The 25,877-nt window shown below is 39.9% G+C and overlaps 1 protein-coding gene across 2 annotated transcripts in view; it reads right to left on the reverse strand.

The window, feature by feature from the left end:
* Positions 1–25,877, reverse strand: part of apaf1 (apoptotic peptidase activating factor 1) — a 50,803-nt gene that overhangs the window by 16,233 nt on the left and 8,693 nt on the right. For both annotated transcript variants that reach the window (XM_042511054.1, XM_042511053.1), the window contains exons 12-26: positions 25,287–25,471; positions 24,780–24,906; positions 24,021–24,146; positions 23,768–23,908; positions 22,987–23,112; positions 22,755–22,901; positions 21,906–22,034; positions 21,477–21,602; positions 20,604–20,723; positions 20,193–20,318; positions 13,860–13,985; positions 12,002–12,133; positions 11,769–11,894; positions 8,705–8,830; positions 5,371–5,517 (exon numbers count right to left, since the gene is read on the reverse strand). In XM_042511054.1, coding sequence (XP_042366988.1) covers positions 5,371–5,517; positions 8,705–8,830; positions 11,769–11,894; positions 12,002–12,133; positions 13,860–13,985; positions 20,193–20,318; positions 20,604–20,723; positions 21,477–21,602; positions 21,906–22,034; positions 22,755–22,901; positions 22,987–23,112; positions 23,768–23,908; positions 24,021–24,146; positions 24,780–24,906; positions 25,287–25,471 — 2,010 coding nt within the window. The remainder of the gene's footprint in view (positions 1–5,370; positions 5,518–8,704; positions 8,831–11,768; positions 11,895–12,001; positions 12,134–13,859; positions 13,986–20,192; positions 20,319–20,603; positions 20,724–21,476; positions 21,603–21,905; positions 22,035–22,754; positions 22,902–22,986; positions 23,113–23,767; positions 23,909–24,020; positions 24,147–24,779; positions 24,907–25,286; positions 25,472–25,877) is intronic.

The raw sequence follows: 25,877 nt of genomic DNA on the forward strand, positions 1-25,877 counted from the left end.
AGCTTGAGAGATGATTAAAGCGGGAGAACTGACAGAGACGAGTAAAAAACCACAGGGACAAACAAGAAAACATCACATCTACACGGGGAGCAGAGGAGACAAATAGGAAGAGGCAAACAATAAGGACTCCACACGCTACACGCCTCGCGTTGCATCATATCAACCCATCAACTAAGAGGGAACCATGGGAGACATCACCCGCTGTCACTTCTTTTGCTCTTATGTGTCCAATAACAGCATCATCCTGTTCAGCAGCACACTGAGTCTTTCTGTAGAAAGACTTCTGATGTTCAGAGAGCGTGTGATGGCTGAAGACTCAGCACTGCATCACCATAAAAAAATGCCTTCTCTATTCTGTCCTGCTTATTCTTATTTACTATTCCCATAATTTTCTTGAGGATTAATGTCACAGCAATGAGGATCGGTGAACACTGAACACACAAGACAAGACATAAAAGACTGTGGTGCGTCTTCTGAATGTGTAATGTGTATGTGTGTATTTCAGGAAAAAGAGACAATGTCAGTGGATCTAGATTATAATCAATGAAACAATCACTGTAGTAATTACACAAACAATGCTTAAAGGGGTTGTTTTTATGTTCAGACATAATCCAAATTAATCTTATCTTGCTGGTATTCATAAATAGCCCTTAAAATGGATTTGCCACAGTCTTCAAACTCTAATTTGTTTTTTTCTGTATGCAAAACAATTCACTGGAGCTCTGAGCTCTGAGCTGCTGTTTATTTGTACTGTCTAATAAAGTTAAGACTGAATTTAAGTTTGTACGTTCTGCTTCTGCGTGAGAGGAAATCCATAGCAGCAGTGCTTGACAGTCCGTATTTGTTTTTCTTCTTAGCTGGTTAGCACATCAATAACACAACCTGATGTTGAAATTGTTAACTCTATGTGTGATTATAAAAAGGGCAGAGAAGCAGAATTGCATTTTAGTCTTCTACATCACCTCTCCAGCTTCTTCAAAAGTTTAATTTTTGCTTTTACAGAGAAAGTTGAGTACAGAAAAAAGACAACCCTGGGTACTAAAAACAAATTCCAGGCACAAGAACTGGTACCAGTATCTGTTCAAATATCAACAGTACCCAGCCCTGGTCATTCGTCTGTGTTGCTGCTGCCGTTGCAAGAATACAAATGAACAGCAGCCTTTTAAAATAAGATAAATATGCAATTTTTTATTTTATCATGGTGTTATGAGGTGAAAAATTGATTTCTAACCTGTAGTTTGTACTTTCTAAGAAAACAAAAAGTTTGTTGTGCCCAGCAAAGCCGTCATTCTGAGCTTTTCTCATATTCAAGCCAAACTTCAATATCAATCAGTCCACATCTATGATCCAAACGCACATTTAATTCAATCCCACTGATCCTCCATAATGAAATCTCTCCCTTACACCAGCTGAGGATAAATACAAACCAAATACCCTTATGATAACGTCCAGACGATTGCCAAGCCTTTTTCCAAGACTGACAGAAAAATAATTACAACGATCTATGATTTTTTTCTTTCCTTTTAGACGTCAGTAAATATTTCATTTGAGCACTGTGGTGTTCCTGCTTCATATTTACATGGAAACAGCATTCCCTTTTCATTTGTACATCTAAAACTGAAAACATGGAACAGCTATGGGATGAGAGAGGATTTTTGAATATCAACTTACTCACTAACAAGTCTGTTTAAAGTTCTGTGTCTGAGCACAGTTGCCAAATTTTAGTTTCAAGACATTTGCTGGTTGCAAAAACAGGCGAGCCTGGGGACACGCCTTGGCAATAATCATTAAACAGATAGACAGTTAGATTATCATCATGCTTCCTCACTCTGCAGGCTATATTATCTGTCATAAGAGGTACGCACTGTGTCATGGTAATTACTGAGACAGATAGGGTGGCCTCTCATAGCTGTCCGGCCGAAACACACAGTACGATTAATCAATCAAAGCTGCGGACTCAGGGGGGTTCACCCTTTTAAGACAGGCATAATAATCCATCACTGCTCCCATCTTCCAACATGCTGATCCATCAAGTCAACACGGCTTGCTGAAGACGAGAGAGAGCAGGAAAAGACTCTGTGAAGTGAAGTAATGGAGTGATCCGTTAGCTGATTTTGAGAATAATTATGACTGTCATGATGATGTAACGAAGCTGATGAGCACTACATTAGTGCATCAAGTGGAGCGGACCTGTCTGTGAAGTTTACCAATAAACAAATTAACGGGTTTATTAGTGGACTTCAATGGCTGTGAAAGTTTTGGTTTTCCAGTTTGAGCAAAGTTTCAAGGGTAAAACAGACAGAAATCTATTAAAAAAAAACAAATAAACGCTATGATAAAAAGCACAGCAAACGCACACAAGAGACCAAATGTACTCATTTTACTTCAGAGGAACAAAAAAACAAAAAAATACATATTTTATTACATTTTAAATAACTTCAGTTCAGACAGAAAGCTATGTTTTTTTTCTCCTGCTTTTTGTTTTCATGCTATGTTTCTAGAAATAAGCATCTTGGTGAAGGGCTGAGGTTCTACCCAGAATCGTTTGCAACCCTTTTCTTGAAGAAAGGGTTCTTAAAGGTTTATTACCAAGACTAAGTGTTTCACCATGAACGCCTTTCATCCAAAGAACCTTTTTTGCAATAAAGGGTTCTTAAAGGATTCTTTGAAAGTCTAAGGGTTCCATTAAAAAAACCCTTTTTATCCACAGAACCCCCTTTTCTAAAGAAAAAGTTGTTAAACGTTCTTTGTAAGACTATGGATTCCATTGAGAACCAAAAGAGGAGTACTTAAAAAAGTTTTTTTGCTAGATTAGGAGTGCTTCTCATCCAAAGACCCCTTTTTTAGAGAAAGGAATCCTTAAGGCCTATCATTCAAAAAATCTTATTTTTGTAAGACAGAGTTTAATCACTATTTTTTAAAGCCCCTGGATGGTTTTTAATAAAAAGGGTTCTATGAAGAACGCCCTCGGTGGGTTCGAAAAAACAACACTAGCAAAGCCCCATAGAGGGGGGAAAGGGTCTTGATTGAACCCCCAGAGACCCTTCATGTTGGGTTTTAAGTGGAATTCTCTTAAAAGGGTTCAAGGTGGAACTTTTATAGAAGGTTTTACTAGGAAGAAAAGAGGGTTATTCTACAGGGACAAGCCAAATAAAAGATGCTAGTTAGCACCTTTATTTTTAAGACAGATTTTTAAGGCTGACTAAAGCATCATATTTAATTTTAACAAGTACAAGAGTGATAATCAATCTTCTGATCTCTCAGCAAGAAAGCATATGAGTATTTCCCAAAAATGTAGAAGCGTCCCTTTAAGCTCCACAAAATCTTTGAGCTCAGCAGAAATACTGACTTCATTTATGTTGTAATATAACAGTTCTACACATATTGATGGACATGAATTATTACTGTCATAACATTTTCGGACAGTCTCATTGGCAGACAAAAATCTGGAATCCGGCCAAAAGTGGCCCCTTTTATCGACATCCTCAGTTGGCTTGTTTGCTTCATATTGATTCAAGTACGACCTTAAGCTCCTTCCTGTTAGAAAGGCAGTAAATCCAAACCTTTATGTCTCCATTCTCACATATGATGTCACGCCACTGTGTCTGCTGTTCTCCACAGCACCTCATCTTTCTTTTTAATAGCCTACTGAGGGCTTTGTGCTATGCCTGCCTTGAGAAACAATTGTGTGTCAGACAGCTGAGAGCTTTCTGAATATCTGAACACTATCAAATACATTTAAAAAAAAGGTGTTAAGTAACAGAAATACATGGAGCTCTCATTAAGTTTGAGCTCATTTCCAGGATTTATGATCTTGTCAACAGGAATCTGCCGCAGACGAGATTATGATGTGTTTTTGGCCATCTGTCCATAAAAAGCCTGAAGCGCTGCCTTCAACAGTAACATCTCTGCCGACCCACACAGGCAGGTATAAACAAAGGCGAGCATGCACATATTCACTCACACACACACAAAAACACGGCACGGCCCCACACACAGCATGAAGAGTAATCTGAGATATAAAGCCTCATCGATCAGAACTGCTCTCCCTGGAGGATTACATCATTGCCCAGCAAATAGCCAATCAGAGCACAGCTGAGACTGTCCGCTCTGTGACCCCATCTCTTGTAAAAGTAAAGGCAATAACAAAGAGCCACACGCACGCACGCACGCACGCACGCGCACACGCACACACACACACACACACACACACACACACACACACACACACACACACACACACACAATTCCGGTCACGTCTCAAAGAGGCATTGATATCACTCCCTCAGGTATTGAGTGTTTTTATGTAAACCTGCACCACTGCAATGCTCCTCTGGTTAATGTAACAATGGTGCACATCAAACATGTCTCAATCAACATCTCCCCCTCTCACATACACAAGAATATAATGCTGAAAAACAACAACAGGCATGCAAAGTGAATGCTGCAGAACTTTGCGGAGGTGACTTTATGTGCACAGTCTATACTCAAGTTTAAGCGTGGGCAGAAAGAGGCACGCAGTACATTTAGGTGCCAACTACCAGTCTGTTGCATAATAATAATGCATTGCTAACAATCTGATGCAGTAGAAACATAAAGTCATATATTAAGAGGTCATTGTTTGTTGCCGCATTGGGAGTAAATACACAACTTTAGCTTCATTATTTGAAGCTCGAGTGCAGAACTTTACATATAAACAGCGCTGTAGTGCCGCCAGAGTGCACAACGCTCCGCCACTTGTTTTCTTGAAGTGAAAACATAGAATATTTGCAGTTTGCATAGTGCGGTTGAAATGCATACGCATATGTTTAAGCGCTTGAAGATTCAGTCATCACTAAAGAGCATGTCATGCAAGAGAGACAATATAAAACAACAGAAAAGTCAAAGTTGTCATTCTGACATTTAAGGTGTGTTGATGATAGACTGTATATAAAGATGGACGACGCACCCCTACTTACCCCGCTATGCTTAAGTGAAGCTAAAATATCCCAGATATGGTAAAATAAGAATTTGGTGAGTGGAAAATAACACTATTCTTGTAAAGTAAATATGTTGCAAACAGCAAACCCAAATATTCTCAAAGAAAAAGTGATAACACAAACATAGAACGTAACATCCCGTATTTAAATACAGCTCAAGACATTTGTTGGATATTTTTTCACACACCTTATTTTCTGCCGTCTCTCTACTGTTGACTCTGAAATTAAGGCGAAAACTTCCAAATAATATACACTTAAAAAGGCTGAATTTATCATTTTGGCACAGAATCTACCATCCAAACTGTTTCTTCTGCTTTCCCGTGAGTCCACAAAACCAACTTAGACTTTAAGTAACCACATGAATTTAAAAGTATAGCATGTGTTATCATACCTTGATGTAGCCACCAGTTGAGACCAGGAGAGAGTTGTCTGGGGAGAAGTGCAGGTCGGTCAGCCAGCCTCCGTGCAGTGAGTCCATGCCGTCTTTACCTTCCCGAGACAAAATCTTGAGCAGAGAGCCATCCTTCACACTCCAGAGCTGTGACAGACAGACGTACACTATGAACCAACCAGGCCTGTTCCGAAAACTACTTCAGTTGGACAATAAATTGTACCAGAAATAATGACAATAAATTATATTTTTGTCATTTTAAGACCACTTTATGCCACAGACTTAATGGCAATATAATGAGGCAAATACAACCATTTAAAGAGCAGCAAACTTGTTAAATGTTAATATGAAAATATTCCAAATAAATAAATCAAATCAAATAAAATGACAAAACAAAGCAACAGAAAAAATGCATGAGTAAATATTGGCACTGATATTTACTTTGTGCAGATATATTACATTGGCAAATCTGTCTATTTCCATTGCCTAGTTCAGCTGTAACTGTAACATTTATGATGTAGTAAAACACTGTGATCTGACCTATCTGATGTTTGTGCTGTGTTTAATTTATGCACTTTGTTGCTTTGCTAGTGTTGTTTTTTTTTTAAACAAAATCTACCAGCACGGAGGCTGAATAAATTACTACTGTGGACAAGGCCACAGCAAAAAGTATTTGAGCAACCTACAAGGCCCACCAAAAGAAATCGATATCAGTTGTGTATGCTATATTTGGAATATTTTCTCCACTTAACCTTACGCACAAACTGAGTGAGGCAGGGGTAAACAAGCATCTACAGTATTCTCCGAAGTAAAATTATTGTTTTCGTCGATGGAGCCTCGTGGCTTTGAGATAACGGCTTTGGTTTCCAGTCGGGAAAGACTGTCTGACAGCAAGGTAAAGCATTGAAAATATTCTAAATATAGCATGCACTTATAAATTATAGATTTTTTAGGTGGCTAAAAAATAACTAATTGAGTCAGCGTTTGCTTTGCGCAATTTCATTTGACGTACATAAGATGGGGGTTTTCTACCAGGAAGTTAAAGTAAAAAAAATATTGTGATTCAGTGTATAATGTTCTGTATAAGCAGCTGCTCAGTTACTATGGAGATGGTTTGGTTATCACATGACCTAAATATGGAATTCTGATAATGTGATAACAGGTGGTCATAGATGAGGGAAGATATTAACATCTGTCTCTGTTCAAGGATGTCTCTGGCATCAGATGTGACAAAAAATCCCACGCTTAGGTCACATGGTGATAACAACCAAACACCATCTGTTTATTAAGGTCATAATCATTTTTTGTTATCGAACTTCTACTTCTAGAGGTCAAGATGAACATATGAGCTCAATAAAATGAAAAATGAAATGCATTTGCGGTGTGATATACAGCATGAATCCACCCGTAATGCACCCCATAAATAATGAAACGACTGTTTATGGTTCTATCATCACTGATGCAGCACATCATGCCGATTGCAGCTGTTATGCAACTGTTCACATGCCATGTCCATTTGACAATGACACATCACACGTACAGCTATATTTAACACTTGGCATGCTTTTGTGCGGAATGACTCACATTTGTTTCCATAGAAACAGGGGTGAGATTTCAGTGTGGTTTATGTAATTGGATCTGATGGATTCGTCCATTTATGGATAATGGAGCACATCAGCTCAGAGGCCACCAGAGGGCATTAACCCCTTGTTGACTGCAGGCTGAGCACCACTGAATCCCAATCTTCCTCTCACTCAGTCCAAGTTCTCATTTACTGTGTTTGTGTACAAGCTGCTGATTCCAAAGCCTTGGGGAACCAATTTGGCAGTCTGAGTTCTCTCCTTCACCTCCCAGTGTCAGACATCTCCTCCTCTTCCTGCTCTCTTCATCCCAACTTCCTCACACAACCTGCACCTCCTCCAACTCCCATCTGAGAAGGAGCCCGGCCTCCTTCCTTTCATCTTGCGCCTTCTCTATGCACTGCAGCAATCATGATGTATTAGTAAGCACTTTATCTAAATGAGTGATGAGATGTAATTATGTGCTGATCTCTGGAATAAATGTTGACTGCTGTAACTGCATTTTTTTTATGTTGCATGTAAAATTAGATGGTTTCATACTAGTAACATAATGTCATTTGGTGTGTGTGTGCATGTGTGTGTATGTGTGGACACACTGATTTGAGGCAGGAGGCTCAGTGTGGAGTCACCTCTTATATGCTGCCTCTGTACTTTCTTCCAAATGACCTCCATCAACAACTCCACACTACTCTCAACTACCTCATCGTCCTCACAACTCTGAAAATGTTTTACATCCAATTTTCTCCATTTCATCTTTCTGCACTTATGCACTGTGCTGAGAAGCCTTATGAGCCTGAATCCTGAGATCAGCACCCAATGGGATGAAATGCAAAAGTTAAAGGAATACTTTATTCCCAAAATGATCATCTGTTCATCAGTTACTCAGGCCGTGTTAAGTTGAATTCGTGAAGAAAACTTTTTCTTGGGTTCATGGTGAAAAGAGGAATCCAGAAATTACAAAAAAGCAAAAATATATCAAAACATTTGTTTAAAAATGCTCACACAACAGTAATCCAACTCTTATTTATCCAGTCGTATGTTCAGTACTTCCCAGACATTCCTTTATGACGAGGAATAAAGAGAAAGGTAAACTTATCTGTGCTCACTTCAAAGCCAGACTCCATTGACAAAAACAGCATTTTCACCCCCCGAAACAACGAAGCAGCTGATCTACTGCTGCCTCGATTAGTTAGTTTCTTTGTGTTACTGTGTGACTTTGGTGTCTGAAGATTAAGTCTGGATTTACCAAAGTCACAGAATAACTCAAACTACCAATCAAGGCAGTGGTAGACCAGCAGCTCCTGTGTTCAGAAAGTTAAAATGACTGTTTTTGTGTCTTTGAGTCTGGCTTTGAAGAAAGCCATATAAGTGTCACTTTCCGCTCAGTTCCATGTCTGAAAAGGTTGTCTGTTTGTGAGGTACTGAGCATACGACTGGATAAATGAGACTTGTATCAACCTGCACAAGTTGTGTGAGAGTTTGTAAACAGATATTTTAGTATAGTTTTGCGGGATCTAAAAACTGACTTCTATGAATTTGTTGTGTTTTTTTTTGTTGGATAACAGAGAAACAATGTTTTCTTTGAGAATTCAACATAAAACACGGCTCATACGTCGTCGAAAGTTTGAAAATGTTTTTCTTTCACTTCACCATGTTGCATTTATGCACTGTGTTGAGATGCACGTAAATTCCCAGATCAACAACCAATGGTATGAAAGCAAAGGTTAAGAACACTAAATGTTTTGAACACGCACCCGAATCTCTCCGTTGTCATCTCCGGTTGCGAGGCGTCGGCTGTCCCAGGAGAATCGGCAGCTTCGGACACAGTCTTGATGGCCGCTCAGCATGTGGAGGCACTGCCAGGACTCACATTGCCACAACTAGGAGCAGAAAGTAATGCATCAAGATGATTGAAAAGCAGAAATCAGTGCATTAATTGTGCGTGAAATATAAAAAAAAGACAACCCAAAACTGAAATGTTCACATTCTGGCTTGATTGCTGCAAAAATCTGCATGTGTTTTCATTATAAAGTAATCCGTTGATTATTTTCTTGATTAATCACTTTGTTGTTTGGTCAGATGACATCTTCAAATATCATGTTTTGTCCACAACCCAAAGAAAACTGTCATAGAGGTGGAAAGAAACCAGAATATGTTTACTGTATATTCAAGGAGCTAGAATCACAGAATTTCTACCTTTTTTTTTAATGAATTTTAAATATTCTTTTATTTTGGTTGTTTTCATCTGTTTTTTTATGCTAATGCTTTTAACTTGTAGCATTTTCAGATTTGTTCCAAAAATAAAGTGTATTACAAATGAAATCTATTATTATTACTATTATTACTATCATTATTAATCCTTTTTTTCATAAAAAATTGCTTCACCTGACAATTTATCAGTTAATCACTGCATAACGAACGCCATCGGACACATTTACTTCATTTTACATTGTAACAGAACTGAAGTGACTACTCCTTAACCAACCCTTTACTGTATCACAGGTGAGAGTGAGATATACTGAAAATGAAATGTAATAACAGCAGCAGTGTTTACTTGGGAATAACAGGTAATAATAACTATAATAAGTTTTATTTCTGAACCTCAAATGAGTCATCATCTGTTAATAGGTCTTATGAGGACAAACAATTGAGCGAAATGCCGAGTCGTTACAGCACTGCACTGGAATGATGAAACTGTTAATGAGCGCTCTCTCACTCTGCCGCTGTTTTCTCTCTCTCATTTTGTTTGGATTTCCTTTTCTTTACTTTCTGTCTCTCATCCGTTGTTCTCTTTATACTCCTCCCTTCCTCCACTTCCTCTCTCTGCGTTTCCTCCTTACCCGGGTCACATCCTGCACCGCACAGAAAATAACACAGCTCATAATTACACTTCATTTAGCAGTCGGCTTACTATGTCTGCACAAAGTCCCATTCATCTGAAGGTCAGAAGAGAAAGAAAGAAAAAGGGGGGAAGAGAGCGAGAGAGGTGGAGGAAAAAGAATGAGCAGAATAGAGAACCCTCCATCTTTCTGTGGAGCCTTTTGGTTTGACCTCAACATACATGGAGACTTTATATTTGTGTGTGTTTTGAGCTCCCAAAGCCCCTACTCGGTCTGGAGAGCAAGGACTATGTGACTGGCTGCTAACCAGCACCACAGTACACACACACACACACACACACACACACACACACACACACACACCTCAATTATCATCTTTGCCAAATCCATAAAACACACATTCTCTCTCACTACCATCCACTGACAGAAGCCAGGTTGGCCGGCGACCCAGCGGCTGTTCGCTACAGTAAGTGTCGACCAAATCCAAATTCCCGTGTGAAACTTGGTGGCAGTGGCTGTACATAAACTGCTTTAACTCTTTAATGCCCTGCTAAACTGTTTAGTAGAGCATATTTTGAGTAATATTTAAAAGAAAAATGTGTTGAATTTAACCTGACTGAGCATTCTCTACCATTCAGTTTCAGTATGTTATGCTTAAAAAATCCACTAGATGTCGTCGTGTCTTTAAATAGTCTGCCTTTTCATTTCGCCTCCCACAGAAAGTCAGTAACAAGAAAAAATCACCAGCCATGAGGGCTCTAAGTGGTGGGATTTTAATATGTTATAGTAATTTTATACATACAATAAAAATCTAATGAGGGTCAAATAACTTTTTAAAAACATGTTCTACCACACGGTTCATTTGGCCTTTTATGGTAAAGGAAGTTAAGCTAAGCTAATGACATTGAAACTGACTATTTGGTAAGATATAAATGAAGTTATGGGATTTTTTTTTAATCATGCATGTAATTTTATACATTAAATATATGGTGATAACATTTTTTGTAATTATACTTTTTTGCTGTCTAAAGTCATACTTTACCAAACGGTTTCAGTGATCTTTTATGGTAAAGGTAGTGATGCTTATATAATAAATTAACCTTTTTTCTTTCAATAACAAAAGGATAAATATTCACTGTTGTAATTTTTGTTACATTACATATTTGATCAGTTAAATCATATCAGGATGATTTTTTCACCTTCTCTGAATTTCCCATTGCTTTTTTCTTAGTGGGGTCTTTAAAGGGTTAAGACACGCCAGAGAGAGCAGCTGTGTGCTGTTTCTAATACTGGACATAGAGGAACAGACGTTTTCATCCGTGGTTGAATATTGGGCAGAGAAATATAAATCTAACTCCGAACCACAGCTGTTTTTATGATCCAAGAAATTGAATGACATTGAGAGGAAGCCAGTGTCAAAGAGCGTACAGTCTCTGCACTGTTCGGTCTGTTCTGGGGCTCCTTTTTTGCGGATGATGAGCAGGAAAAGCGATGATTTAAGAGCTGCTCGGGGAAAGGTTAAAAAACACATCTCCAGCCCACTGAGTCAGTCAAAGTCAGGCCAAAGTCAAGCGCAGCAGTGTTGGTAACCTGGCAAAAACTACACCCAGACATGGAGGTGGGTTTGTTGCAGAGCGGCCAGGCTGCCAGGCTGGTGGGTCAGCAGGTCCACGAGCGGCAGTCAGAGTCAGTGATCACTACATGTAGGAGGACAGGCTGACCCGGGGGCCATCTGCTGCACGCTTATCTCTAAGGTCCCTCGCTTCCCTGCTGGAGAAGCCTCAGATATCACCCGCAGCAACGCGTCCGTGTTTATGTGCTGTTAGTAATGAGTTCAGAAGGCGGTCTGATGTGTAATAGGTCACGTTGTTACTGGCAGCACAAACAGATATGTCTCATCCCATGTGTGTGTGTTTGTGTGTGGTGTGTGTGTGTGTGTGTGTGTGTGTGTGTGTGTGTGTGTGTGTGTGTATTGAACCTTAGCGGTCTTGTCAGCAGAGGTGGTGGCGAAGAGGCATCCGTCTGGCGAGACATGACAGGACAGGATGGCTCCCCGATGAGCCTCAATGTCCTGCAGCTTCTCTCCGCTTTCTAGGTCCCACATCTTAGAGCGAGCAGGAGAAAGAGAGACAGATTATTTTTTATTTCATGCTACTGTTGACTGCATTTGATGTGTGTGTGTGTGTGTGTGTGTGTGTGGGTGAGCTTTACCTTGACAGTACCATCGAAGGACCAGGACAGCAGTCTTGTATCGGTGGGTAAGTTGGTGAGTAGAGAGAAGCATCTGACCTGTTCTTTGTGACCCTGCAGTACTTTACACTCCCCAGACTGCCACCTCCACACCTACAGAGAGACAAACAGGAATCTTTAAGCCACTGATGCTTTTGACTTCAACCTTTTTCCAATATCCACCCTTGCAAACTTTTACAGGTGCTTTTGAAAAGTCCTGATAAGGGAAATCAGCATATGCTGTGTTTATGCAACTCTGCAAACTATCTTGAGAGTATTACCCATAATCCATAGCATTCAAATAGGAGCTTCACACTCTGCTGGCTAACATGTTATGTCTGTGCCTCATACAGCATTTGTGGCTCTTGAACCCTCTTTCACTCATGTGCATGTATCAAACAAAAGAGCTACACGCTGTATTAAAATCCTGGTGAATCCTGGTGAATTTTAATTGTGCAACGCTTTGATCTGACAGAGATCTTCGTCAGGCTTTTTCAAAATCACCATCACAGAGCAGAGCAAGCGATATTTAGAGACATGCACAATCATCTCTCACCTGAGAGATGTATATGCTGTGCCTTTATATTACTTGTAATCAACAAAATGCCCAAATATCAGCCCAAATAATCAGCCAGGCCAATAATTGGCAACCGCTTGTAATAATTCAGTAACTTTTAGAGCGCAGAAATTCAACTGTACAACATTGCTAATGGTACCGTATATTATAATATTTTATCCTGTTCTTTGGGTTAATTTTTTGATTTTCCCTGGTGCTGATTGCACATGCTGCTCTCTGTGAATACTAATGCATCTGTGGAGTTACAAACTTCTAAACCTGCACATCTGTCTGCAGACTGCTTGTGTGATAATGGTCTAAATTAGGCAGGTAAATGAGTGGAAAACAGGAGTTCAACTGAGCTCACAGATGGGAGCAGAACAGACAAAATCATCGAGATCATCCTGTCAATCACGCTCTTGCGTGCAACGTTGCACCTTTTCTCTCTCTGAACAGAATCTGTCAAAGGCCCAAAGGTCAGAATCCATCACCAGCTAACATCGGTGTCATCAGATCTCTTTACATTCGCTCTGCATTAACATCTAAATGCACACTTCCATTTTCTAGCGAGAACATGTCAAACAGCATGAATTTGAATAGCTTCTGAATAAGTGGCGGACGGTCCGCGAATAGCGATGGCATGGGCAGCAGCCGCATGAATACGGAACAAGGTGCTGCGTTATCGGAGAGGGAAGGAAGTGCTGCAGTGGACGGGTCTGTCAGCAAAAAGAAAAGATGAAGGAGGAGGAGGAGATGAGAGGGGAGGAGAGGAAAGGGGAAATGGGCAACAGAGCATGAACGGTGGGGGTTGACAGACCGTAACGGCACGAAATACACACACACACAAACACAGATAGCAGCACACGGTCAACAGAAGAGCGGGAGGCAGATAAAGAGGTATCGAGAGCGGCGTGGCTGAAGCAAAAAGAGGGAGAAAGGAAGGAGAGGAGACAAAAGAGGGGGATGAAGAATGGAGAGGTGAGGAGGCAGGCAGAGGGGCTGGTAGAGTGTAACAGGTAGGGGAAAGAGAAAGCACCACAGAGACCTGAACCCCTGTGAGGATGAGCAATTCAGCAGAGTAGGCAGTTTTAGTCAAGGTGAGGGATGCGGATGGGGGAGAATAATCGATGCTGGAGAGGAAAAATGGAAGCAGGATGGAGGAGGAGGTGAAAGATCATGGCCATGAATTAGGCAAAAAAAAAGATGGTGGGGTGATGAATGGGAGCAAACAGGAAAAGCGAGCAGAACAAGAAGAAAGGAGCAACTGGGGGGAGGAGAGCCTACCCTTATGGTGGTGTCCTCGGAGGATGTGATGAGTGTATGGCCGTTCTGGCTGAACCGGCAGTGCAACACCGTCTTTGTGTGTCCCAGCAGAGTGGCAAGGAGCTTCCCAGAGGGCACCTCCAACACCTGGAAGAAAAAGACAAACATTAGCACCACAAGTATCCAAATAAACAGCGACAAGACTGAGACTCAATCCCAATACACCCTTTGTCTCCACCATTTCACCCTCTGTTTTGTGTGTTCATGTCTGATTCTTTTTGGTATAGAGGGATAGGGTGAAATGTTTGGGCTAAATGGCCCTCCAAACTGAGTTTATTCAGAGGCACACTCCTCATCAACAAAATGTCTGCACAAGCAACTAAAAAAGAAAAGAAGAAGAAGGGAAGAAAACAAAACAAGATAAAGTTATTCAGTAAAGCGTAAAGTATGGATGAAATGTACAGCGCCGAAAAAGTTAACCATGTTGTCAGACGGAGCGGCAGAACATCAGGCGTATTGAAAGCGAAGCTTAATTGTTCATTCTGTCGGGTCTTAAAGTTTGCATTCATTTGCAGCAGCTGCTCCTCTCATCCATCAATCTGATCTGATCAGCTCTGAACAGATCGACTAGCTCTACATAAAAGGCAAAAGAATCTCAGAAGTAATTGCTGTTCATACTGAAGGAAACACAAGTGGCAATACATCCAATAGTTTTCAAGATTTGTTTCCAAAAGACAAAAATCTTTGTGATGTTAGAGGACATACAGGGTCACAAAAGTCAATGGGTTTTATCTTCTGTGGAGCCTGATGATATTTCAGTCTGGACCAGAGTAGTGGGCCGACCATCCATAGAGCTGCAGAAATACTATAGCTCAAAACTGCTATATGACATTTGAGTATATTTGTGTAAAGTTAAGACAGTACTTAGTCATAAAAATGTGAAAACAGTGCACCGAGAGCTCTACGGCACCAAGAAGTCACACAAGGTTCACATCCGCTGTCTAGAATATCTATGCAAGCCTCAAATGATAGCTGCGTTTGCCAGGATATACTCAGCGAGGAAACTAGAAATCCTGACACAAAGTCACATTTTGACGGAGTAACTGAGAAGGAGAGAGGTGAAGTGCTGCTGCTGGCTTGATGGTGATAAGCACATCAAAAAGAAAGTAAAGAGAGGGGGAAAAGTGTGAGCTTTGAGGGCCACTGTTCAGTCCGGTCAAGACCGCGGAGGGCTGCCGGGGGTCTGACAGCCCTGCAGACATTACTGAGGGAGAACAGAACCACTTTGAAGCTCAAAGACCCCGCTCCAAGAAACAAAAGACATCATGCGTGTTCTCACTTGGGGTAGCTGCCGCTGCATGAAAAGCTCTTCTAATAAGCTCTTGAGATGAAAATCTTTCACAGATTATTCAAAGCTGGTTTTGAGAGAGATTTTGTGAATGCCCTGCAAAGGTCAACTGGATGGTTGCTAACTCTATGGCCCAGAGGCTTCGAGAAATCCTTAATGGGGTTCCAAGGAGCTCTGAAGCAAAATAGGAAAGTGTTAAGTCATGCTCATGGCGTGGCTCAAGGGATGGCCTGTCAATCATTTGGTCCAGACTGAAATATCTCCACAAATATTAGATGGAAAGCTATGAAATTTGGTTTGGACAGTCATGTTACCCACAGGATGAATTGTCTTAACTTTAGTTATCGTTTAAATTTTCATCAAATGGTAATCAGAACTAAATCTGGTTCCAGCCCTTTTCCCACGGGACAGGTATTGCCAAGGGACCTCATGTGCTTTTGTTTTTTACAGTGTATTCGCACGGAATGAGCAAAGTCTGTATTTCTATGTCATAGTGGGATCAGTCTCCTTAATTTCCACCAAAATGTGGTAAAATTTTCTAACTTTCAATGCAGCATCCAACATTGACTGAAAAACAGACCCAAAAGAGTTGTGAAGACAATGAAAAACCAATACCAAATACCAAATACCAAAATACCAAAAAACAATACAAATCAAATAATGAGATGCTAATGCACACAAGATTAATATAATCATATGACTATCCGTTTTTTGGTGAAATAAGGTAGGTAACTTGCAGCGGAAATTTTACTTGACCAATTACGGCAGATTTGCACAGCATTAAAATCATGACCTTCATATATAACATTGTTACGCTGAAATACAACACAGAGCTAGGAGCCGGACTGTCAGTCTTTAAAATATGTTTAGTACTCACTTTCAGCAATAAAATATTAGATCAGGGCAAAAATCTTTAATTTTGTAATTTTTTTTTGTAACAGAATTGTTTTCATCACTAAAATGAACTTATTCTACTTATCAATGACTTTTTCAAAGAAGGCTAATTAAAGGTTTTATGAGGCGAAACATGGATATAGATTACAACTGTGAAAACATTTTCTGGCACTTATCAAAGCCTTTCATTTTTCTAATTAACCTCCAGATAGATCTATTTAGTGATTTAGCCTTGGCACAGTTGAGTCTGCAACTTTGTAGACTTCACAACAAATTACTGAAAGTCACACAAAAACAATCATTCAACTTCATTTAAAAACAAGGAACAAAGCATAGAAATCTCTTGTGGAAATGCAGAAATGAAATAAGTACAGCACAGCACCTGTAGTTTTCAAGAGGCTGATAACACTTGGGATTTTACCAGCCACTAAAATATTTACATCTCAGAGGAGAAGGTTGAAATGTCTGAGCAGAACAAGCCTCAGGGCATGCCGACCAATGTTTGTCAAGCTCCTCATACTGAGACGCAAGTTTCAAAGCCTGAGAGAGGGCGCTTTGGCGAGGTTTACACGTCCGGCTCAAGGATTTCTGGGATGGCGCAGTTGGGAATAATGCCTTAGGGTGTTTGGTAACAAAAAATAAATAAACAAATACAAAAGCAGGCTAATGTAAAGAGAAAAGATGGGGGACGGTTGTTTTAACTACTACTATCAAGGGAGTAAACAAGTCGCTGAAGCGTCGCAGAATTCATAAGAAAAACATAAAAGTGGTGAAGGATTGAGATGGTCGGTGTTGAAGCTGGTCCTACACGATGAGACATTTTGAACAAATAAAATACAGGTACCATGCTCTTACTGTACATTGTGTTATTTTGGGTGATTCTTAAAGGGTCTGAGACACACACACACACACACACACACACAAATATTACTCTCTCCCTGCCATACCTGCACGCTGCCTGAGCTTAGCCCTACAGCCAGCATCAACCCCCTGAAGGAGATCAAAAGTCGTCGGATCCTGCGGCCAACTCTCCTCAGTACCTGACTAGCTGTCAGCCCTGCTCCCTGGCACACGACACACACAAACACATGCACACATACACTCACAAATGCACTTTTTTTATAGTAAAGAAACATGAACCTTCTGCCCTCACCTGTACATCTTACATGATATTCATCACATTAGCAGAGCAAAGCTGATTATGTCAGACTGATTCCAAGGCTGATTATATTTTTCTTTTGGTAAACTGGTTGTAAATAACTCCAGTTAAGGGAAATGGATATGAATGCTTTCCACTGCAGTGATCACAGGCAGCAGAAATACCTGCAGCTGACACCGGGGCGCCCTCTGGTGTTTGCTTGGAGGAGTACAACAGCTAAACCTGAGTGGACTCTGTGACGATTACATAACACTTCAAATGTGTCTAATTCTGTTCGAGGTAACTGATTAAGCTTAAAACACAAAATATAAAAAAAAGGTCTTAGCTTTTGTCACCCTAATGGCTCAAAGACTAACTGGAAAGCAATAGTATCTCTGTCTCATACTCACCATATAAGAGACATCCTTCATTTTCTTAGATTGAAAAAAAGACATTCATTATGTGGTTCCTATAATGAATTTGGAAATATATGAGGTCCATTCTTCCACTTTGTTAAAAGGATTAATTTCTCACTTATGTGTTTCTTTCAGAGGGATTTTGTTCAGAGGTGGATGACATACCTGAAAGCCATACTTGAGTATACAAATTTCTTACCAGAAAATGACTTTCTTCGAAACTAAACCACCTATTAGAATATTACTAAACTGTAAGTCTTAAAGTATTTGATGGCTACTGTACTTAAATATAAAAGCATTTTATGATATTAAATGTATCCAAGTAAGCGCCCAGAATTCTGACAATTATGAAATTTATTTTTGAAGAAAAACAAGGGTTTTTTTGTGTATTTTGTGTGCATGAACTGCAAATATCTTATCACCCTCCAATGCTCTTTTGAATGCTCTCTTAGTTTTAAGAACTCAGATTACTAATAATTTGTTCTTTAGGTCCTTGTGTCAGCTAATCCTTTCTTCTCATATCTCTGGGACCAAGAGAAGAGCTGTCATTAACAGCATTAACCCCTGTATTCAATAAGACTTTAACACCTTTTATTAATTAATCTGCTGTAGGACGCTGACCTTGTGCAGCATGGATATCTCAGGCGACTGTGTGCATGTGTTTTAATATTGGGAGAGGAACTTTTAAGGATGTGGTATACAGCTGCAATATGCATAAAACATGCAATACACACACAAAATGTCACAAAAACACACATCTGCCACAACGCAGACTCAACTCAACCTCATTCTCTGCCTGCAAACAACAATTTATCACCAAGACAAAGAGCGGTGGAGCGAGGAGAGCAGAGGGACAGACAGAACAAAAGGAAGAGGAGAGATAAACAAAACAGAAGAGGGAATCAATTTTTTTTTAAAGAAGGTATGTGACAGAGATGGTAAAATATGAGAATAGGATGCATGAGTTTGGAGCGCTGAGAATACAGATCACAGGTGAAAGAGAAGGCAGAAAAGCGAGGGGCTGAGGGGGATGAAAGAGGTGTTTTGAGTTGACCTGACATGCAGCTGACAGGACAGATAAAAAGGGTGATGGCGTTAATGTCAGATCTCATGACTCAACATGGTCTGAAAAACACCTCCTACAGCCACATGGGGTGGAGACATACACACATACGAACATGCAAAAGACGCATCCTCACATGCACATGCACACGTACAGTTGAGTGCGATTTTGCAGTTTTTCAAAAATGCAATAGTTTGATGAATGTTAATGTTGCTCTTTATAGACACTGACAGGCAAATGCACAAAGAATGTTGCTGGTATGAATTGTGCATCACTTGCAAACACTTTCTACCCTGTCTCAAGGTTAGATTCACAAAAGATATTGCGTTAATGATCTTACAGCACAAACACGCCCATACAGATTTGCAGTTAAGTACATTTTGCCCTTTTTTGTCTCTCAATATGAATGTTGCATTTGAACCAAGAATACAGTAGACAGAACAACAGCAAAGAAGGAGAAAACTGAAATTTTCTTTGAAATATTTGGGGTTTACTATCCCATTCAATCAGAGCACTTCATTTACTTCTAACTCTGAAGATGCTAACAATTTCACTGTAGCTGTGTAAAGCTATGAGCGCTGATCTCTGTGAATGAGACTGTTTTTGCAGTGAAGCTTATTTGCACAGAAAGGGGCCAATTCTGTGCCAAATGTATGCTATAATACTTCATTTAAATAAATGCAAATAGCAGCGGAGCATTGAGACGCTCTCAGTTTCTTTTTGTCTTCTCTGTGCAGGTTTAGCGGCTGCAAAAGCGGCACAATCCTTTTATGGATATGCCCAAAAGTCCACCAGTAGAGATTATACTTTCTGAATTGAGAGTGCAGCGTAAAAGATGTGCTAAATGTGGGACATGAAAATACGTTTTATCAAAAGGTATAGCTCCAAATTTTGGGGAAACAACCCTATTTGAGTTCTTGCTCAGAGTTAGATGACAAAATTAGAGCTGGGAGGCAGTTAGTTTAGTAGCTTAGCATGAAGACCTAAAGCAGGTTCAGATTTACTGAAGATATGAAAAAGGTATCCATATTCTTAGTTCTAGTCTAGATTTAGTCTAGATATGTCATCCAATAAGGGCTGAAATGATTACTTCATGAATTGATTAGTTAAACATCAGAAAATTAATCTGATAATCCATTAAAAGTCTAATTTCCATCTTCTAAAATCTAAGATTTTTTTTCTTGGTTTTTTATGATGATAAATCAAATATCTTTCTCATTGTTTTTTGGATGAGCGAGCTATTTGAGGACTTCGCTTTGGGCTCTGGGAAACTGTGATGGCCAGTTTTCAATATTTTCTGAAATTTAACTTTAACACTTCAGGAAAATTCATCATTTCCATATGCGCAAAAGGAAGTTAAATTTAGTTTATATTGCATTTCTTTGACAAAACCAACACATACTCGATTTACAATTATATTAATTTGTAATAATTTAAAGGCTTAAACCGCTCCATGTTTTGTATTTTGAAGTGTAGGTTTAAGTGATTTTTCTACCTGTACGGTGCCGTCCTCCTGTCCCAGGGCCACAGCAGAGGGCTGCCTGCACATACACGTACACCTGATCCTGGACGACATCTCCTCCGACTGGAACAGCACCGATCCTGTCCTGCTATCACGCACCTGACACACACACACACACACACACACACACACACACGCACACACACACACACACACACACACACACACACACACACACACACACACACACACACACAGAGAGAGTTTTCAGTGACAACCTGATCATCAGAGTTCATTAAAACTTTTCTGCACTTTAACTTAAACTCATAGAAAACAAATATTCCAGCTTCACATTCCTGCTTCTACCAGCCCGCTGCCTTTCTTTCTTTCTTTCTTTCTTTCTTTCATTCATTCACTCATTCATTCATTCTCTCTCCGTCTCACCTGCAGTCTGTTGCAGTTGTCTGCAGCTGACACTATGATTTCTTCATCATTGAAGAGAACGTCAGAGTCTCTTTTCAGGCAGACAGCTGAGGACGTGTGCACCTTTTTAGTCTCCCATAACTACAAAACACAAGACAGGAAACGGGCTTGAGTCGAACATAATATAAAAGTTCAGCTGAGAGAGCTACAGCCAACATTCACTTTTCTCGTGTTTGCCCTCTTAAATTACATCTTTGTAACTTGCATTTATGCAAAGGAGTTTATCTTGGGCGAGAAAATCTAAGCGTCAAATTAGTTTACATAGTCAGCGATGTTGCTGCAGAAGCAAACTGGGAATAACCTGTCTGTGGCAATAAATAAGTCATCAGTATCTGTCTCATACATTTTTGTTTTGCACTTCAAACTTTATTTCCAGATGGTCTGACAGCGCAGAAACACACACTGGTAACAGAACGCCTTTGCACCACAAGATGGCTTTCTGTCCTCTGGATGAACATACACCAGGTCAGGTGTACATTTGCATTTTTAGCAGTTTTACAAGCCTTCTGCTTGATCTTACTTCTTGTTTTTATACAATTTTTCTTTTCTTTTTTTTGTGTGCCAATTTTCTGGGAATTTTCTTGTATTCCTTGCTAATTTGGGGTAATTTCGTGTGAAGTTACTTATTGCCTTACATGTTTTTGAAAGAGATTAAACCAATTTGCTGAGGTTTCAAGGGGTTAACAGCTGGCAGACTGGGAACAGAGTGCAATTAGTCAACGTGTGATGTTCAGTGTTGATTTCACAAGAGGTAATAAGAAGAATAATGACAATAACTGTGAGCTGATACTCTAATGTAGAAACAGTGCATCACACACACTGAGGCAGTCTTACCCTGACGGTCTGGTCGTCAGAGCAGGAGAGCAGCTGCGAGCCGTCAAGAGAAAACTGGACGCGCTGGACCCAACTCAGGTGACCGCTGCAGTCAGCCATCTTCTTATTGGCCTCCAAGTCCCACAGCTGGAAGACACACACACATATGAGCTACTGTACACTAATTCACCAGTATATTTAACTAATTTTTTTTTTTTTTTGACATGCTCATACAAAAACAACATGTCCCGACACACATTTTGTTTATAATAACAAGTACAGTAAAGTATTCATAAAGAAGAAATGCAATTTAAGAAATGCAGAACACGGGGCACAAAGAGAAGAAATAATGTTGAAAAACACTAAACATAAAATAATTTCTACATTTTTTTAAACAGTGTTACATAATAAAATGAAAAATCTCTCTGTGTATGCATGTATGTGTTATACCTCCACTGCATAGTTTGAGAAGGCGATTGCCAGCAGGTTACTGGTAGGACAGGCGTGACAGTATTGCACAGTGCTCAGACGATTTGTTCTGATCTCCAACAACATGTCCGACGTCTCAACATCAAACACCTGAGAAACAGCCACAAAAAGCAAGCGTTTTACACTTTTATCATTTTAAAATAAACTTTGATACATTCTGTCATTTGTGTCATACAAATAATTTCTTCTTGCCTTTCACTGATACCAGTACATCTGTAAATAAGCGGGTAACATCAGACATGTCCATGTAAAGGTTGGCTCTACACAGTGTGTATTGCACATATTGAGCGTGTGTGTTTAATCGTATGTGTAATAAAAAGTAATATCTTTTGCCTAAAGATCAAAATCTTAAGCAAACTTGCAACATTAAAGTCTTGTTTTTTGTACTCTCCGTAAAGTCAAAAGAACAAGCTCAGACGTCTCTGCTGGGTTGTTTCCCAGAATACAAACAAATGTGGACGCAGAGGACACAGACAGACTGATTACGGGTCAAGACTGACTGATTTTGGAAAGCTCTGCAGAGGAGGGGCTGCTCACATTTGCAACCAGGACACACACTCTTCAGACTCTCTGCAAGACAAAGTGACAAACAGCCTCTCTTTCCTGTCTCCTTCAATGAAGAGACACCCAAACATCAAGGGCAGGGAGGATGAGGTAAGCCCAGAGGTCTTGGATTATTATCCGAAAAGCCAAGGCATGTACGACAAGACGGATTCTAACCTTTTAAACCCTCTGTATCACACATTCCCCACAAAATATCATCTCCTCTCATTAAAATATATATTTCAAAACTGCTCACAAAATACTCACCAGAGCAGCGTTACGAGCTGCACATACGATGCGTTTGCCGTCAGCGGTCCAGGTGCTGCACTTGACGAGGACGTCTTCATCACTCTCTGTAAACATGTCCCTCACATTGACTGTCTTCCACTCATTGGCAGATGACACCTGAAATAGCTGCACACATACAGATATTTATGACTAGCCCATATTGCTAGTTATTTAAGACAGCTTTACAAGTATCCAGTTTAATGGCAGTCACCTTAACGGTACCGTCGTTGGAGGAAGTGGACACATAGGTGTCATCGGGGGAGAAACAGCAGTGATTGACGGGCTCAAAGTGACCAAACATGGTGTTCTGGGAGGAGGGTTTGTTGAGGTTCCACAGCTGCAGAAACAGACAGAAACACAGTGAGACAAAAACAGAAGAGAGAGGAAGAGACCTTTTACAGCCAAACAGTCAAAAGAAAATTGGGAATGCAGCGTTTGTCAGTTACGCCCCAAAGCCTTTTCAATTTAGCCTTTAACTAGCTCTGACTTCACTGCTTTGCATTCTGCTTCGCACTTGTGTACTGCTGCACATCTTTAAGATGTTGTATTTTCCTCAATTTTATGCATTTCATAACTCTATTTTCTGCTTATTTTTATTCATGTCAGTGGGTTTTATTTTATTGATTTTATTTTTTCATGTTGTGCATTCTGTGCATTCAATTTTTATCCTTGTTTTTTTCTTACTTTTAAGATGTTTCTTTTTATCTTACTTTTACTAGTGGGTTTTACCCATTTGAAGATGCACTCTATGTATTGTATTCTTATCTTATTTTGTTTTTACATGCAGGTTTTATTATGTCTATTTGTCTTCTATGTGTTTTGATGTGAAGCACTGCGTGTAATTTCTTTCTTGTACGTTGTACGTTGAGCTGCATTTCTTGTATGAAAGGTGCTCTACAAATAAAGTTAATTATTATCATTATTATTATTGTACTAATTTCTTGCAATAGTACTAATTTTCCGAGACGGGCAAAACAAACACACTCACACACCTTGACGTTCAGGAATTTGTCGTTGGAGCAGGTGGCCAGCAGGAGGCGTCGCGTCGTGTTGGTAAACTGACAGTGGTTGACCTGCTCTTCATGCTCCTCCTCAAAGACCCTCAGCAACATGGCTCGCTCCACGTTCCACACCTGCAGTAACAGACACACACACAGTTTTAGGAATTTGATGATAAAATGCTGGATTTGGCATGGACTTTACCATTACTGGTCACAATGAGTGAATGGACAGTTGTCTGTTTACCTTGACTTTCCTGTCGCTGGAGCAGGTTGCTAGGAGACGGTCGTCAGGGGAGAAGGCACAGCAGAGCACCTCGTCGTCATGGGCCTGGATCTCTGTGAGCTTCTCACCTGAGGTGCTCTTAAACACCTGAGCATAAAGGTACAATCACAGCAGTTAGCCAACAATATTCAGTGAAATGTTTGTATAACTATGACGGAGGATTAGGGTCATGTTAAAGAAAAAAAAGTTAGATTCTGAGAATAAAGTCATAATATTAAAAGAATAAAGTTAATATGAGAAAAATGTCTTAATATTACAAGAATAAACTCGTAGTATTTCTCAGAATATTAAAAGTTTAAGTCTCAAAAAAAATGTTTTTCTCAATGTGGCCCTAAAACTCTGTTGTAATATACCCAAGAAGGAATAAAGTACACTATTAAGTAAGAGCAGTTTTTGCTATAACATTTGGACAAATCTTAACTGATATACAGTGACATGCGCAGAAAAACTTAAAACTAACAATAATAAGGATAAAATTTTATACCTAAAGCTACAGTGTAGTGACCACAACAGTATAAAAATGGTTACACAAGATAAATGCACACACTAAGCAGCGTTTTCTTTTGTTTGTTTGTTTGTTTTTTTCTAACATCATCTGGCAGTAACAGTGTATTGCCCTCCATATTTTCCAGTATTATGTCTCCATGGAAACACTTTGCCCTTCATGGTTTTATCACATGCACCTAAACACAGACGCAGAGAGAAAATCTGCTTTGATACCTTGAGTGTCTTGCTGGCTCCGCTGGAGGCGATCTTCGTTCCATCGTGGGAGAAGCAGGCCGAGTAGATGGAGCCCTGGTGGGGGTGGATCACCAGACGGGACAGACTCTCTACACTGCTCTTATTCCTGTGCAAGAAAAAAAACATAAATATCCATTCAACATGGGATACAAAGCCTAGGATCGCCATTTTTTTATTGCATATTTGCAAAAATGTGTAATATAAAGCTAATTTACAGGTTATTGTTCAGTTTATGAGAGCTATTTTGCACTGAATAAATCAAATCCAAAAGAAGCCAATTGAGTGCATTTATCTCCCTAAACCTCCCACAATTTGCACAAAAAAAGCTGCATCTAATTAGCTTTTATCCTAATAAAGCTGCAGAAATTGCATAATTGTATGCATAAATATAACTGTTGAATAGATGAACACAACGGCCAACACATAACTTCATTACAACAAACATTCACACATCTGAATGCCATAATGAATTATTTGCTTGCTTACAGCCAGTCAAAGTAGAGTTTCCCTGTGCCAGCTCGGTCCTGCGCTTGCAGCAGAGCCTGCCTGTAGACCTCAGAGGTGTGCGGCTGAGACAGAGCTAGCTGCACCACGTCGGGGAAAGGACGCTGCTCCAGCTGGTGGCCGTTCAGAGAGAGAAACTCCTGGAAGTGACTGCGGACTTCACTGTTCTGGTGAGACAGAAAACAAGCACTTAAGCCCAAACTAACAAGAAACTCCACGAGACTGACCCCTCATCATTAGGGCACAACTGTTCTGCACAAACAAATCAAAGGGGAGTTTATTTAAATCATCTCTTGATGTTTTATTTTTGTACAATAACTATGTTTGTCCCCATTTCCATAACCGTCACCCTAACCCTCAGGGTTTTGCTCTAATCCTCTTCTGTGCCAGTATTTTTGTTGTTGTTGTTGTTTTTACATAAATGCTAGAGTGACTCACTCTTGTCAGAAATGTTCATTTTCTGCTATGCACACTTTTCAGTCACAACTTTTAATTGTTACTTTGGCATGAAAATCATAACTTAGTGCTGCCAGCACTCTTACTATGAATGTCCTGGTAACACAGGTGTGAGAG

Source organism: Plectropomus leopardus, chromosome 22, assembly GCF_008729295.1.
Source record: "Plectropomus leopardus isolate mb chromosome 22, YSFRI_Pleo_2.0, whole genome shotgun sequence".
NCBI classification, from domain to species: domain Eukaryota; kingdom Metazoa; phylum Chordata; class Actinopteri; order Perciformes; family Serranidae; genus Plectropomus; species Plectropomus leopardus.